Source organism: Carettochelys insculpta, chromosome 4 (assembly GCF_033958435.1).
Source record: "Carettochelys insculpta isolate YL-2023 chromosome 4, ASM3395843v1, whole genome shotgun sequence".
NCBI lineage: Eukaryota > Metazoa > Chordata > Testudines > Carettochelyidae > Carettochelys > Carettochelys insculpta.
In genome coordinates this window covers 106229767-106247380 of record NC_134140.1, presented here as the reverse complement: position 1 = coordinate 106247380, position 17614 = coordinate 106229767, and the positions used below count along the sequence as shown (strand labels likewise).

Genomic DNA, 17614 nt, shown 5'->3' with positions numbered 1-17614 from the left:
TGATAACTATTAAGATCTGCTGTGCAAGGAGAGGTTAGGTAGGCTGAAGCATGGCGAACACACCCAAAATGATCAACTCTCTCTCTGTTTTAAAACCTGCATTGTGAATATTATTTTTTGGGGCCAGTGCTCTAGCCAGTTTTGCAGTGAAACAACAGGATCTAGCCCTCACGTGATTTCCATCTGGGTGGAGGGAAGACTCTCTTCTGATTGGCCACCTTACCCTCCTTGTGGGGAAGAAGAACTAATCAGATCTGCACTAGGAGGTGAGCAGAGCTCTCTCTTCTCCCCTTAGGAGCCAATACAAAATTTGGGGTGGGGTAGGGTGACCATATTTTCCTAGGCCAAATACAGGACACCCTGCGGGGAGGACCCACATGTCAGGGCGCTGGAAATGGGGCTGCCATCCCTGTGGAGGACCTCCCCACCTGCCCCATGCCTCAGGGTACCAGGGGTAGGGCTGCTGCCCCGCAGGAGAACTCCCCAGCTGCCCCGCGCCCCAGGGTGCTGGGAATGGGGCTGCTGCCCCTGTGGCAAACCTCCCCACATCCCACACACTGTGGGGAGCTGGGGGCTGGGGAGCAGCTGTGCCTGCGTGGCTCCCGGCCCCCCGAGCTGCAGCCGTGCCAGTGCTGCTCCTGGCTCACCCAAGCGGTGGGGATCTGGGAACCAGGCAGCAGCCATGCCAGCATGGCTCCCCTGAGCTGCAGAGAACTGGGGACCAGAAGGCAGCTGCACTTGCACTGGTGGGGGTAGCAGGGAAAGGGTCAGCTCACTGGGGCCCTGAATATGGGCTTTGTTGAAATACATCAGGATGCCATCCTGGTGCCCACTATACAGGGCTGTCCCAGCCAAACCGGGATGGATGGTCACTTTAGGGTGGGGAGCTGGGAGGAACTGATGGCATTATTAAAGAGAGATGAGAGAAGGTGGTAGAAACAGCCAAGCTGCTAAATTTGGCTTGTCCCCATGTCCAACCCTTTCTATAAACAGTGAGCCAGTCTGTTCCTTGTTTTTCACCCCTTGCTAGTCTAGGAAGGAAAAAAGAAAAGGTGAATATTTTCTGGAGTTGCCCCACTTTAAGCCTGAGAAGGGGACCTCATTGCAGATTCCCACAACAGGGCAGGGATGGTGGGTGAATAGCCTTGGAAGCTGCAGGAGGAGCCAAGAAGCGCTGGGGCAAGTGACAGGTGTGGGACGGGAGGGACAAAGCTGAAGTGGGGCTGAAGGTGTGTGCAGACTTACAGGGCTGGGAAATGGGCGAAGGTGAGGATAGAGTGGCACAACGTAAGTAGAATATTAGAGCTCGGAGAGAAGCTGGCAGCTCACTAATGTAGGGCAGTCCACAAGTGCTCTTTCAGGGAGACCAAATCAATACTCTCTGCATTTGGGAGAACTGGCGTCAGTTTTATTATCACATGCATTGGGAATGGGCAGGAGATGTTAAAAACACAAAGACAGATTTGAAAAAAAAGCAACTTAGTGACTTTTGGGCCAATCTCATGATTTTAGTGTTCAGAGTCATGATTCTTCCTGATGCACAACAGAAGGATTTGCTAGTTATAGTGTTGGGGTTATGTTTTTGTAGCAAGTATGTGACGTTAGAAAATTAATGTTTTGCTTTGTAAAAAATCCAGCATTGACGTATCTCAGAAAATTGGAGCAGTGACTGGCACAGCATGAGGGATAAATTGTGATGTTAGTTTATGGCTGAAGTCTCATTAATAAGGACACTATGTACTACTAATCACTGCGATTGTGATCGAGTGATGTTCTACATGGAGCTGCAAAAGTAATCTAATGTATTTTTTCAGTTCCCTGGCCAGCTCCCTCCTCTAAGTAAGTTCATTTAGATCTACCCAATACAAGCTTTTTCCGTTTTCTCAGCAAAACAAAACATACAAAATTTTGGTTTGGGTGCATTCTTTGCTGCTGTTTTGTTTAAAAGCAGAGGAAATTTGGAAATGCCTCTCCCTCGCCAATGAATATTTAATTTTGTAAATCAAATAAGCAATCACTGCTGCCACACCATTGGATTTGTGGTTGGCATCCAAGTCTCCTTGTGAATCCTACTGCGAGCATAGCACACAGGCATTGAGTTAGTGTCCCCAGCTCAGCCTCACTTCAGAGGATTTTCTTTAGTTTTAATTTAAGGTCCACAGATGTAGACCACATCCTAAGCTTGATCCTGAGATTTACTGTTCTCTGCGGGAAGTCTCTGTTCCCACTGTTATTTATCCTCTAGTTCCTGCTGATTCATACCAAGGCTCAGAACAATTCTGTAATTCTGAGTTGGAGTTGATGATGGTGGGTGAAAAAAAGAACTTTGTTCTCTGTTCAGCATCCTAGCACAAATGATACCACACCTGTAACTGGCAACTTTTGTTACTGTTTCAAATGTTTGTATTGCTCCATTTATATGTAACTCTTGCCCCATTTACATTAATTAATCATAAATTTTAAAACATTTTTTAAATTCTTTCGACAATAAACTCAACCAGATTTCAAGGCTACCTCAGTCCTAACTGAAGTCATTCTGGATTTACACAGGTGCCTTGCATTGAGGTGTATGGATGGATGCTATAAACATTGAATGTCAAAAACAATTATAGTTGCAACAGTAACTTTATAATATAGGTTTGAATGGTATATCAGTTATCTTGACACAGGACAATTCTATTAAAAGAGAAAAATAAAATACAACCTGCAAGCTCTAAGAGTGTATAATTTGCTTGGCATTTTTTAAAAAAAAGATGATAATTTGTGATGAAGTATGTAAAAATATTGCCTGGTCAGTTAATCAGTATTCAAGACCTTGCAAGTTGATGTCATTAGGAGAAATTTATGATAGAATCAGGTATTTATTGCATGCAGTCCCATCTGTTTTCAAATACAGCACCCAAAGTTCTCTTTCTCTGAACATAAGTGGAATCGAACAGGAGACAGTTTCTTTGCTGGCAGTTCTAAGTCTTTTCCCAGCCATTACTTTGCCTGACAAGCCTTTTCTCTCAAACCCGTGTTCCCAACCATGGTCTTGTCTCCTTGGCCTACTGCTGTCTGTGGCTGCTTGTGACCCCTACAGCTGCAGAAGACAATATCCTGCCCCTGCCTTTCCATTTGGACTCCAGAGAAAATTCCCTCAGGCCACATGGCTCAACTCCTACACCTGCCTTGCCACACATGTAAGAGATTTGTATGTTGGCTTCAGTTGTTTCAGCTGTTACTAAGCAACAAGGCATACAAGGCATTTAACTGTTCCCTCATTTAGCCTGGATGGAAGGGAGATTTCAAGCTGACTTGCATGGCCCATGGATCAAATACACTCACTGGGAGCCACCCACCTTCCAGCATAACAATAGTGGTTATAATGCTGTGTATGAGTGGTAAGTCAGTTCATGATTTCACAGGCTGGGAAAGGATTAGGAGGGAGAAGGCTGCACTTTCACAGTCTTACACAATTCCCCCCCACCCACCCACACTTTTTTTTTTCCAAATTCTATTTTCTCTCTCTCATATATTGCGCTTGGGAAGCCATGTGCCCCTGACTACTCTGTGCCTCTCCCTGAACCCTTCTCATCAGATGGAGAACTTCTTCATGCTTTGTGCTGTTTTCACTTCCCCAACTCCTCCTCCATGGGCATTTTTGGTCTGTACAGTTTTATCCCAGAGTGTCAGATTTACAAGAAGTCACCAGAAATGTTTGTGAGCAAGATGATATTTATATCTGATATGCCTGGAGACAAAACACTTGGACTTTCATGGGAATTACATTGTGGTTAGTTAGTGATGGGCGATGAGACACAGGGGCACTCTTCACTCAGCCACAAGATTGAATGGAGTGCAGCATCTGCATACAAGATGAGCCAAAACAGGTTCTTATTTCCACTGTGTTTACAACCTCTCCTTCAGAATTGACCTGGTGGTACACAATCCCATATGCACATGGCTTCAAGCTTCAGTATCTGATTTAAATTCTTCAATGATTTATACCTCATTGTCCCTACCTACCCACCCACAGGGGTTCAACTGAATGGAAGTCAGTGACAAATTGGGTCTGATTCTTCACATTGTCATTTTAGTTTTATATCAGCGTAACTCCATAGATTGCAATAGAATTGCAGTGAAATACACAGGAGCAACACATAGGCTACATCTACCCTAGCACATTATGTTGAAGTAGCCTATTTTGAAGTAAGAAAATCGAAATAGGCTACTTCGATGTGTATCGTCTACACGTCCTCCAGGGCTGGTGCCGTCGACGTTCAACGTCGAAGTAGCGACAGGGAAAGTCGAAAGAAGCCACCCCGATAGGAAATGCAGAGCGTCCACACATACAAGCACTCCCCATCAAAATAAGGGACCAGGAAAGCCTGCGGACGGGGTCACAGGCTGGACTAGCCCTTCCGTGGCAACAGCAAGCTGTTCCTTTAAAGGGCCCCTCACAGACACACCCAGCCTGCACAGCACGAGGTCTGCAGAGCTCTAGCCACTCTCTCGCAGACCAACACACAGCAGCCATGGACCCCCAGCAGCAGCAGCAGCAGCGACAGCACCTGAAAGTCTTCCAGGTAGTCACCCAGGGAGCAAGCACTCTAATAGGTGCTGCATGGGAGGCCGCCCAGCAGCTCCTGGTGGGGGGCCCTCCCAGGGGGGCAGACGGGGACGCCCCGACCACTGGCCTCCCCTCTTCCTCCCCCACTAGGTGCTCTGCCGCCTCTGAAGCTACCCCACCAGCTCGAAGTGGTGGGAGCAGCTAGTCATGGGAGAGTGGGACAACAACCAGTGGCTGAGGAACTTCCACATGTACCGACAGACCTTCCTGGAGCTCTGCCAGTGGCTTACCCCCTCACTGAGGCACCAGGACACATGGATGCGGTGCGCCCTCCCCATCGAGAAGAGGGTCGCAATAGCATCTGGAAACTGGCCACTCCAGACAGCTACCGCTCCATTGGACACCCGTTTGGAGTGGGAAAGGCCATGGTTGGGGCCTTCGTCATGGAGGTAAGGAGGCCTGGGCAAGCACCCACTGGGGGACGGGGGGGCCAGGGAGGGGCTGAGTGTGGGGCTGGGGAGGGAGGGGCCTGGGACACCCTGCACACCCTCATGGGTGCTTGTGTTACCTCCCCACAGGTGGTCCGTGTGGCCAATGGCATACTGCTGCAGAGGGTTGTCCGAGTCGGGGACCTGGATGCAGCCATTGCTGGATTTGCGGCCATAGGGTTCCCAAACTTCTTCAGGGCCCTGGACAGGATCCACATCCCCATCTGTACCCCAGACCACAGTGGGGGAAGTTACATCAATTGGAGGGGCTACCATTCCATGGTCCTGCAGGCCATGGTGGACAGCCAGAGCTGCTTCCAGGATGTCTGCATGGGCTGGCCCGGCTGCACACATGATGCCCACATCTTCCAGAGCTGAGGCCTGTGCCGCCAGCTGGAGGCAAGGACCGATATCCTCTGGGAGACACCACCGTGCCCCTCTGCCTTGTGGCGGACGCAGCCTACCCACTCCAGCCTTGGCTCATGGGTACACTGTACGCAGCCACCTCACCACCAGCCAGGAGTGGTTCAATGCCCGACTGACCCTCGCCCACCAGGTGGTGGAGAGGACCTTTGGCCACCTGAAGGGCCGCTGCTGTGCCTCCTTACCCGCCTGGACGTTGGCCTCCAGAACATCCCCCAGGTTGTGGGCACGTGCTGCATGCTCCACAACATTGTGGAGAGCAAGGGGGAGGCCTTTGTCCAGGGGTGGGCAGTTGATGCCAGCACAGGCTTCCCCCCGCTGGCTGCCGCACCCGGTCACCAGGCCCACTGTGAGGGGGTATGGGTCCGCGAGGCCCTGCGGGCCCATTTTGATCAGGGAGACCTCTGAACACCTCCCTGGCCTTCCTCAGAGGGCCGCCCACACACTACCCCAACCGCCTGCACACCATGCCCCCAACAAGCACACATCTCAGGTTCTTTGGAAAATAAAATTGTGGATTATTGAAAACTGGTAACTGTTTTATGTTCACAACAAAAACTGCAGCCAGTATACAAAGAAGGACTATACACAACGGGGACAACTGTACACATGGGGGACAACTATATACAAATGGGGGCCCAGCAGATGGCTCAGCCGTTGGCCCATCAGTCTGGGGTGGGTGTAGAGGGCCGCGACCCTCGGCGGGTACGGGTTGTGCCCCCCTCACCCCCGTCCGTGGTCCCCGGCACGGCCAGCTGGGGGCTGGGAGGACTGGCAGGTATGGCTGGGATGCCTCCACTGGCCAATCTTCAGCCCCAGTGGGATCCAGTTCTGGGGAGCTGGCAGGAGGCGCAGCAGGTGGGGTGGCAGGCAGGGAGGTAGGTGGGGTGGCAGGGGGGCATCGAGTGGAGTGGTGGGGAGGGCAGCAGGAGGCGGTGGGGAACAGGAGCCAAGCGACAGCTTCTCAGAGTGCCCCGACTATGCCCCGGAATACTCCCATGAACTCCTGGAATGCCGCCCAGCGCTGGGTGGATTCCTCCTGGTCAAACCTCAGTCTCTCCTCAGCCACCTCCATCTGCCGCTGGAGAGCCGCCAGGAACTGGAGGTCCACGGGGGCCATTCGCTGGGTCTGGTGGTGGCGTGACCGTCCCACTGGCCTTGGGGGTGTCCCTGGGTGCTGGTGGTGGCTGACCTCTGGTGGGCTCTCGGGGACCACAGAGGGTCCCTGGCTGCTTGAGGCCTCAGATGGTGCAGCTGCAGAGAGGGAGAGAGGAAGAGTAAGGCTGTTAGTACTGTGCCCTGGCCCGTTCCCCCCACCCCTCCTTGGGTGTTGGGTCTCTGTCCCCATCGGTTGGTGTGGTGTCCCCGTTTCGGTGTCCCCATTGCATTGTCCCCCCAGCCCCCGGGGTTAGGGCACAGTGCTGTCCATGGGTGTGGGTGCTGACAGGCGCTGATGGCAATGCTGCCATCCTGGGACTGTGCTGTGGCTGGGCAGTTGCAGGTTGGGGTCCGCTGGAGGTGTGTGGGTCTCCTGGTAATGTCTGGTGCCCCTGCCCCATGGCCCAGGGGTGTGTGCCACGTGGGGTATATACTTGACCGTTCACTACTGCGGTCAGGGGAACTCCATTGGGTGGACAGCCAGCTGGTGCTCCGGGAGGGGAGGTCTATGAGGAGCCCCCACTCCTCGCTGTTGGACCCCTCCTCTGCCATCCTGAGGGGCGCTCCTCAGGTGGGCCCCCGGTGTGTGGGGCTGGCCTCTGGGTTGGACTCCAGCTCTGAGGCCTGGTGGGACTCATCAGCTGTGGTGTCAAGGGTGGCTGTGGGGGAGGAGGTGTCCTAGGGGCCCAGGATGGCCCTGAGCTCCCTGTAATAGGGGCAAGCGGCAGGGGCAGCCTCAGACCAGCTGGCCAAGTCCCGGGCCTGGGTGTAACCCTGCTGCAACTCCTTCACTTTACTCCGGACATGATCCAGAGTGCGGGCAGGGTGACCCTGGGCGGCCAGGCCCTTGGCCAGTTGGGCGAACACTTCTGTGTTCCGCCACTTGCTCCCCATCACGTGGAGCACCTCCTCCTCACCCCCAGAGCCCCAGCAGGTCTTGGAGCTCAGCCTCTGACCAGGAGGGGCCCTGCCTCTTTTTGGCCCCCTGTTTGGCTGCCAGAGGTGCCTGGGTCCCTTCAGGAGGGGAGTCCTTGGGGCGCTCTGGGGGCTGGCTGGATGCCATGGGTGGTAGGTGGTAGTTAGGGGCCTCTGGAGGGCATGCAGGGTTAGCATATGTGTGTGCTGCTGCCTGTATGCTCTCCACTTCCTGCCACAGGAAATCCAGGTCTGTGGTGTTTTAAAGGCTGCTGCGCACAGGGACCATAGAGCACCGCAGGGACTGGACAGAGCATCTCAACCCCTCCGCTGATTGCTGCCACAGAGGACCCTGCTATTTCGAAGTAGCGGGACGCGGGTTGTCTACACGCCCTACTTCAACGTTGAACATCGAAATAGGGCGCTATTCCCATCTTCGGATAGGAATAGCAATTTCGATGTCTCGCTGCCTAACGTCAATTTCAGCATCGAAATAGTGCATGGCGCGTGTGAAAAAAACCCTCTAAACTCTGTGCTCTAACTCTGCTGGAAATCTTACAAAGTTTCTTTCTGTTCAGAAAGATACGTAGTCATTTTCATATGGGCTAAGTTCACCAGGTGGTTCACCCTGCTGTGTTCTTTAGGAACCAACAGATCTTCAGTAGGGTTAACCCTGTTAATATCACCCAACACAGACAACCAGAATGAGCTACATTATACATAATGTTAAATGTGAACAGCTATATTATCAAAATTTTTTTTTTAATTTTAACACTAGATATTAGCTTAATTGTTGTGTGTAGAGTTTTTGTGGATGTGCTGGTCCGAGGGTATTATTGGAGACACAGGGTGTGTGAGGTAATATTATTTTGTTGTCCCAACTTCTGTCTCTTTCAGCAGTAAAAGGTACTACTTCCCTCACCTTGTCTGTTTCATTGATTTTCCTGAGGTTTTTCTCACACATCCTTTAAAACTCTGACTTATTCTGACTTTGATGTTTTGTCTGCCAAGACACTGTGTGTGGCACACTAGCTTGTTAAGGACTAACTGGCTACGTGGACCCTGCTATCGCACTCTAAAAATTACTTGGTTGCTTTCTGATGACCGTATTCCAAAGTGTATTACAGAACTTTTAGTGCACACTAAGTAGCATGTTCCGCATGGCAACATCGTGCTTAGCAAGTAAGTGTGCAATAGAATCCCATCGTGGCTTGCCTTGTAGTAAGTCTCCATGTAGAGAAGCCCTGAGTGTCTGAGGCAACAGTAACAAGAGCTTGAAGGATCCTGAGCTCCACTGGCAAAGTGCTGAACACCCACTGCTTCTAATAAAGTTAATGGGAGTCACAGGTGTTCATCATTTTATAGTATGTCAGGAAGTGAAAGGGGTAAGTCTATGGAGCAACCTTCCTGTTTTCTAATGTTTTGAAAGACCTAAAGTGAAATCTGAAATGAACACAAAAACGCTTTTCTTTAAAATAGAAGAAACACTTACCTAAACTACATAGGCAAATATTCACAGATGTAAGAATGTTTTCTACACTTTTTTAAACATTTTATTTGACTGAATATGTATTTTGGTTTTCGTTACCCTGTCAGTAAACATTCTCAACCAGAAGCAGAGTGGGATTTTCTAGTCACCAGAGTATCTCAGATGCTCTGAGACATGGGTGTTTTATTAGCAACTAATGAACCTGAATGTCAGTTAATTTGAACATTAAACTTTTTAAAATCATGTGTGCTGCTCTACCTACATGGCTAAGTTGCTTACAACCTAACCATCCATTTCCAAATCCTGTCCATAACAATCTCTCCATGCAACATGGACCCGCTGACTCTAATTCCACTACTGGTTGAACATCTCTAGTCTGGTGCCTTTGGGAGCTGCCGAGTGCTAAATGACAGAATTTGCCAGAGAACAGGATGTCAGTATTGTCTGGCAGTATTACCAACACTTCTGCTGTTTTCTGGGCTCCTAGAAGACATTTTGGGGTAAATTAACACTGACAGCCAGGACTGGTGGCTGTAAACAAACTTTATGGAACCACGGGAAACTGGGCCACATCCATGATATGTGGTCATTCAGCTAACTAAAATCATGCCAGATTACAAATGTTGCCGGCCAAGAGTATGCCGGACTAGAGAGGATCAACCTGTGTAATGATACAGTGGTAGTTAAACCAGTTGTATCTTTTCTACCCCAGTGCTTCTGGTTTGTTAATAGCAGTGGGGTGGTGTTGGTGCTGGGTGAAATGCCAGTTCAGTTAAAGACTAAGACCAGCTATGGAAAGAGCTTACATTGTCAATCCTTTAATTTGAAGGGTAAAACGTATTATACAAGGGTCCCTTTCTGCTCCCATTGACTTTGGTGAGAACCATTTCAAAGTTAAGCCTTCAGAGCCAATCTTATTTAACAACAACCACAAAAGGCACCACTGGGCTAAGTTCTGGAACAGACTGGCAATTTCTAGTCTTTGCATAGAAATGCATGAGCTCTTTTGTGGAAGCAGGAAATTAATATAGTAATTGTATAAGGAACCACAGCAACCATACTTTTGAACCCTCAACAGGAGGCAAGGGTTTGAAACCCCTTTCTTGTATATAGTGGGAACTAGAATCTAGGACAGAGAGGGTCTCGGCAGGGAAACCCTTGTACAGCCAAGCTCAGGGAGAAGACTTTAGAGTTATGTTATTTAATTATTGTGGAAGTTAGCAATGAAGCCAAACCCCAGGAAAGTGGTAATTATGCTTTGTGCTTACTTTCTCAGAAACAAGGCAGAGCTACTTCCGATTTCAAAGGTTATTTCACATTTGACTCAGTTAAACAAAATCCCTCTCAATTTTGGGGGCAATTTCAGAAAATATGGTCACTCAATCATGTTGGAATTCAGCTGACAGGGAGCAGGGGAACCACTTTGATTTACAGACCTTCCAACATAAGAAATAGTAAGGATAAGTCCTGTCATCATGAGCATAATTACAACGTTGACTCAGCCTGGGGAGGAACAAAGCTCAATTTAAATGTAGTGTTGTACAGGTCCTTACTAGTAAGGATGCAGTGCTTTCTTCTGCTATTTGAATTAAAAATAAAGAGAACAAAAATAATTGAGAAGTTCACATTTGTACAGTGTATACTGCATAGGTTTTCTCTGATCTTTTCACTGCTCCATAATAAAGCAATTTTAGGTTGCAAGCATTTTAAATTAATATTATGCAAAATCACATACATTTCAATGAGATTACACATAATAAGCTATTCATTGTATTTGGGCTGAAGTACTTAGTATGTTACCATTAGGCATGTATCGTAAGGTATACATTAAAATAGTTTAACACAGGGTAGTGTAGCTTTTTGTGTGGGGCATTTACTGCTGTTCTTTCGATGTTTTGAGTACTAAAATATATGATATATCATTCTTGGTTTTTTGCACTCACAGGCATGCGTGTATGTATTTCACAAGCTCTCATATCACATTTTCTTTGTCCTTTTTTCACTATATGAAGATTCCAGGCTATTGGCCATTTTCCGTACACTAAAACCTTTTGTTGTGATAAAACAGCAGTTGTATACAACTGGAGGAGACAAAAATGTCACTTTCCATTTCTGCATATAGAATTCTATTGATTCTGAGTCTGTGGGATTATACTGAAACACTTTATAATTATCTGATTTCAAATAATTAGAAGAACACAGAACCTGCCTACTTACAGAATATGATTTTGAAAACATTATGTCACTGTAGGTAACATGGTCAAATGACATCCTGTAGTGTTAGAACAAAACTTTGTATATATAATCAACTTTGTGACAGAAGCTCAGGTCACAGTTTAATAAGCAGGCATAGTACCTGCAGTTGAATATGAGTTAAATAAATGCATTTATCAAGTCTTCAGATCAGTTTGCCAGCAAACATCACAAATATACAGAATAAATTTCCATATGTTAAAATCATTACAACAGGCTAGATTCATTCCAGCTGTAATGCCACTGAACATTACCTCCAATTCTGCTCACCTTAATCACCTGAACACAGACTCCTAAGGCGTTACTTCAGAAATGGATGTAGCCCTTTCTGTTTACATCTACTAATGCCATTGAGTGCCTCCTCTCAGGAGCAGAGTGCTGTCAGATTCCACTGGGAGTTGCAGGCATGAGCTGCCTGTATGATGAACAAATTGTGATGGGGTTTTGGGGTCCCCAAGCACTGCACCCTGTCCGCAGGTGGGAGTGACTCTCATTCAGCAGGTAGAATAGGAAGTTCATTAGTCAACAGAGGCACAGCTCAGTACAGAGGTGTCAGTACAGCAGGCAGAGAAAGTCATTCCAACCCATCCTGGGGAGAGGAGCCCGAGGGGTGCCCCATCTGGGGTGTAGCTTCCCCTCAGCCAGGCTGGCTGCCTCCCAACTGTCTCTTCTCCCAGCTTCTACCTGCCACCTGGATTCAAAACCCCCTCAGCTCCTCCCTGCTTTGTTCAGGTTAGTGGTGTTACTTGCCAGCTTAGGTTACAGGACTGGGGGTCATCCTTAGCCGCTGTGAGTTGCTCTGTCTGTCTTACACACACACACACACACACACACGCACACACCATTGCATCACACAAATAAAGACCAGGAAGCTGCTCGTTTGGCCATTCCAAGCTTCTAGCACCTACAACCTGCTTAGAAACAGAAAGTGTGACAAATATTATGTAACTCTCAACTTGCTGCATCCTGAGTGTCACTTATGATGCTTGCAATATGGCAAAACGGCAGAGTGCTCGAGGCAGTGGCAGTATTTATATCTGTTACCTGGCTGATGTGCTGTGAAGATCATCGCAGGGTTGTGAAAAATAGCTTTTCAAATTAAGAGAAAAGTCTGTGGGGTATTGGATGGCTGGTGCTTTATGGGGGACGTTTATCCAGGGCTTGTGCCATGGGCTGTATTTATTTGGTGGGTGGGGATTGGGATGATGGGGAGATGAGTGGGAGGCAGTGGCAGGAGGAGGATTTGTGGGTTTGGTTTTATTTGGAGGGGTGGTAGCTATGGTATGTTTATTTGGGGATGGGGTGCAGGGAGCTGGAGGAGTTTAAGCAGGAGCAGGGAGGGTTATAGGCTGTATGAGACTGTGGGTGGGTGAAGGGCTATGGCAGATTCATGTCCACTGTGGAGGGGAGCTAGGCAAGGAAGCAGTATGGGTGTTTATAGGAGTGGAGGCTGCTGTATGACTACTGGTGACCTCAGCTGGCTGGGGCTGTTTGGCTATTCTCCTTCATCCATCTTGCTTGCCTCCTCCCACTCCTTGCAAGAACCAGCCCCAGCTTTGCTCTCAGGCACTGGGGAGGGACAGACTCAGCTCTGCCATACCAAGGCATAAAGGAGTGAGTTGAGCTCAGGCAGAGCGGTAATCAGGGCCATAGATGTATCCACAATAAAGTCATGTTAGTGAATATAGAGTTATCAAAGAGGACGATATTTGCTTGCTGCAGAATGTAGTTTGCAATTATGTCCTCATTACTAGAGGAGCTTTGTCATAGAGTATTTGAGCTCAACTAATGTAATCAGAAATATTGGGCTTATGCAGATAAACTAAAAGGCGAACTAATATTCATAACGTTCATTTTCATCTTTTACTTGGAAAAGGTGGATATGTGTATCTTTACTAAAGTGGTATTTATAACTGGTGTGGTTCTTTTGCCTACAGAATGGACTCAATGCCCTACACCTGGCGGCCAAAGAGGGCCATGTGGGACTGGTACAGGAGTTACTGGAAAGAGGGTCAGCAGTGGATTCAGCTACAAAGGTAGTATGTGCATGTTTATGCAGTTTATTTACAGAACAAAGAGATGAAAGATTAAAGAAATATATATTTCCCTTTGTTATCTGATGGACATTGGAAACATTCAGGAAATGTGCAAAACTGCAATATAAAATATAATATTAATATAAAAACCTCTTTGGTAAAACATACAGGCTGTGGCCACACTTGGCCAAAACTTTGAAATGGCCATTTTGCAGATTACTAATGAGACACTGAATTGAATATTCAGCGCCTCATTAGCATTAGGATGCTTCTGGCTGTGGCGCTTCGAAAGCACCTCTTTTGAAAGCATGCGGCTCAGCGTGGCTACATGGGGTCCTTTTTGAAAGGACCCTGCACCTTTTGAAATCCCCTTATTCCCCTCCCCTGTGTAGCTGCGCTGATCCACGAGCGTTCAAAAGCAGTGCTTTTGAAGCACCACAGCTGAAAGCATCCTAATGCTAATGAGGCACTGAATGTTCAATTCAGCGCCTCATTAGTAATCTTCAAAATGGCCATTTGCACAGCCATTTCGAAGTTTTGGCCAAGTGTGGCCACAGCCGCAGTGTTAATTTCATCTTAAATCCACAGGACCTGATCTTCAGCTGGTACCAGTAAGTTTATTTTCATTAATGTCATTTCATGAGTTTGATACAGAAGTAACGTTGCTGCAGTTATGTGGCCTGAGAGGCATTTTTCATTATAGAAACAAGGAATATAGCTGACCAGTTGTAGGCTCAGAATATTGAAAATATGTAAGTGAAACATATGAAGGGACCTATGGGAGCTGCAATATAAAAGGATCGAGTTCTTCAGCAATAGTTAGGATAATACAATTCATCATTTATTCTTCTCAGTAATGACCTAATTCTAATGAAGGGTTTTCAGCTGTGCTGTGCAGATAGCAAAGCTAGCCATCAGCTATTATGTTGTTGTCTAGATGTTCTGGAACAAAATGTCCTTTCCCCTACTGAGTGCAAGCTACAGAGTGCAAGATCTTGTGGTTAGCTTCAGCTGTGCTCAGGAACTGCTGTATTATCTGAGCATCCTTGTATTATCTGAGCAGCCGCTTGTTTCAAGCGGAGTGCCACAAGGCTCGGTTCTGGGGCCGGTGTTATTCAACATCTTTATTAATGACCTGGATGAGGGACTGGATTGCACCCTCAGCAAGTTTGCGGATGACACAAAACTAGGGGGAGAGGTAGATTCGTTGGAGGGTAGAGCGAGAATCCAGAGGGACCTGGATAAATTGGAGGACTGGGCCAGAAGAAATCTGATGCGGTTCAGTAAGGAGAAGTGTGGAGTCCTGCACTTGGGGCAGAAGAATCCCAAGCATTGTTGCAGGCTGGGGACCGACTGGCTCAGCAGCAGTACGATGGAAAGGGACCTAGGGTTCTGGTGGATGAAAGGCTAGATCTGAGTAAACAGTGTGCCCTTGTAGCCAAGAAGGCTAACAGCATACTAGGGTGCATTAGGAGGAGTGTTTTGAAAAGATCTAGAGAAGTAATTATTCCTTTTTATTCGGCACCGGTGAGGCCACATCTGGAATATTGTGTCCAGTTTTGGGCCCCCCAGTATAAAAAGGATGTGGATTTGCTGGAGCAGGTTCAGCAAAGGGCAACAAAAATGATGAAGGGTCTGGAGCACAAGACCTATGAGGATAAGCTGAGGAATTTGGGCTTGTTTAGTTTACAGAAGAGAAGACTTAGAGGTGATTTAATATCAGCCTTCAACTTCCTGAAGAAGAGCTCTAAAAAGGAGGGTGAGAAACTGTTCTCAGTGGTGTCGGATGGCAGAAAAAGGAGTAATGGTCTGAAGTTGAAGAGGGAGAGGGGCGATATGATAGAGGTATATAAAATCATGAATGGTGTGGAGAAAGTGAATATAGAAAAATTATTTACCTTTTCCCATAATACAAGAACTAGGGGACACCAAATGAAATTGATGGGTAGCAGGTTCAAAACTAATAAAAGGAAATTTTTCTTCACGCAGCGCACAGTCAACCTGTGGAACTCCTTGCCCGAGGAGGCTGTGAAGGCCAGGACTCTATTAGGGTTTAAAAAAGAGCTTGATAAATTTTTGCAGGTTAGGTCCATAAATGGCTATTAGCCAGGGATAAAGTATGGTGCCCTAGCCTTCAGAACAAGGGCAGGAGATGGATGGCAGGAGATAAATCACTTGATCATTGTCTTCTGTTCTCCTTCTCTGGGGCACCTGGCATTGGCCACTGTCGGCAGATGGGATGCTGGGCTGGATGGACCTTTGGTCTGACCCAGTATGGCCATTCTTATGTTCTTACGTTCTTATGAGAGGTGTAGGTTAGATATTAGGAAAAACTACTTCACCAGGCGGGTGGTGAAGCATTGGAATGCGTTGCCTAGAGAGGTGGTGGATTCTCCATCCCTTGAGGTTTTTAAGTCCCAGCTGGATAAGGTCCTGGGATGACTTAGTGGGGGTTGATCCTGCTTGAAGCAGGGGGCTGGACTAGATGACCTCCTGAGGTCCCTTTCAGCCCTGTGATTCTGTGATTCATCCTGGCTGACCAACCAGCACATCTAGTTACAACTGCTCCTAGTCTGCCAGGTTGCATCTAATCCTGGCTCCTGAACACTTTCAAGGTCCCAGCAAGGCAAAGAGAAGGTAAATAGTGCTGACCACCTGGCTGCAACACAATAATCCATTCTGCAATAATAATGGTGAATTTTGTGGAATCTTGGAAAAAAGCCCTGTTCCACCACAGTACAATAACAAAGTTGATGAAGCCCTAAGTGAGATGAATGGGGATGATCACTCATTTCAGCCATTGTTTCTGGCTCTTTGCTGACTTAGATGGGTATAGATTTTGCTAGGTTCATATTTCAATGGTTATGCTTGTATGATTAGGGCTAGAAATTTAAGATGAACAAAATCAGTAATTTTAGAGCACTATTCAGGGGCAAAAAAGTGAATTCGCTGGCCCTGCAAATTATAGAGGCATATTATAATGTGGCTATTCACTGATTTTGGCTGATGAGTTCTGACTTCTGTGGCAGTGTTTCTAGAATCTTCATCACAGAAAGTGTTCACCTCATTAATGGATACCTGAGCATTCCTTGACTGGACCTTCCTTCAACCCACCCCTCTACCTGTGAGCTTTACACAATTTTTCTAGCATAGATGGGACTCTTTTAAGAGTACTTTAGCGCCATAATTGTTCAGTGAAACAACTGCTGGGTACAGGACATTGCCTCGCCCAAGCACGCCTTGGCTCACAGAATGAGAAAGAGTGGGGCTGGGAATGAAGAGAAACCCCGACGTCAGATGAGAAGGGCACTTTCTGGTGCCAAAAATGCCAGTGGGAGTCTCTTGCGAACCATACGAGGTGCTGCCTCTTTGCCTGCTCCCTCCACCATTCTCCCAGCTGAGGTTACAGTCAAGTAATCAAAACCTCTCATTTGTCCCCTTCAAGAAGTGCCAAACCTAGAAAACTGAGTAAATTTTCTTCCCAGTACTTTCACATTGAGCTGGTTGTTGACTCTGGTAACCTGGTTTCTTTCAGTAAATTACTCAGTTGTCAAACTGTCCTTCAGCCATGTATAAGGAAGCTAGCTGATGTTACTGGTGTATGGAGGATGATTTTGACAGCTCCCAGATCTCTGGCTTTCCTTTGAGAGAGAACATCCACTGAGTGGAAAGGAAAACTGTCTCCTCTAGTTCTTTGTCAAATATGAAAGAAACCAGCAATTTATCCCATGCACGGGGCAGCCCTATTACAGACTACATGCAAAAGATTATAAGAATATCTCCTGGGGAGTTAACATGATGAAAAACACACTTTGGAATGCCCTTGGACAGCATCCTCCAGCTCTGTCTCATGCAATATCTGCAATGCTGTGTACGGAAATAAGGTAGAACAGTGTCCTATGAAGTAATACAAGATAACACTATCGTATTCTGAATGTCATAATGATTGTTGATGGTTTACCCTTTCTTTTACACAACAGAAAGGGAATACAGCCCTGCACATTGCATCCCTGGCTGGACAAGCTGAAGTTGTCAAAATTCTGGTTAAGGAAGGAGCTAATATTAATGCACAATCTCAGGTATGGTGATATTTTCCTTCTATTTTAAGTATAAATTGGTGAAGTTTTGGAGAACAAACTTAAGAAAAACAGGCAGGCACAATACATGCTACCCTGCACCGAATCCTGACAGATCAATCTAGCCTTGAGCTGTGTCATGGGTGGTGTTCCTTAGTATGTGATTGTGAATAGATGTACCCAACTGCATAGAATGAAGTCATGTGTTGGTTATGTGATGCATA

The 17614-nt window shown here is 47.2% G+C and overlaps 1 protein-coding gene across 2 annotated transcripts in view; it reads left to right on the top strand.

Moving 5' to 3' along the window:
• The window catches only part of ANK2 (ankyrin 2), a 223750-nt gene that overhangs the window by 33585 nt on the left and 172551 nt on the right, over positions 1 to 17614 (top strand). For both annotated transcript variants that reach the window (XM_074993415.1, XM_074993414.1), the window contains exons 3-4: positions 13216 to 13314; positions 17295 to 17393. In XM_074993415.1, coding sequence (XP_074849516.1) covers positions 13216 to 13314; positions 17295 to 17393 — 198 coding nt within the window. The remainder of the gene's footprint in view (positions 1 to 13215; positions 13315 to 17294; positions 17394 to 17614) is intronic.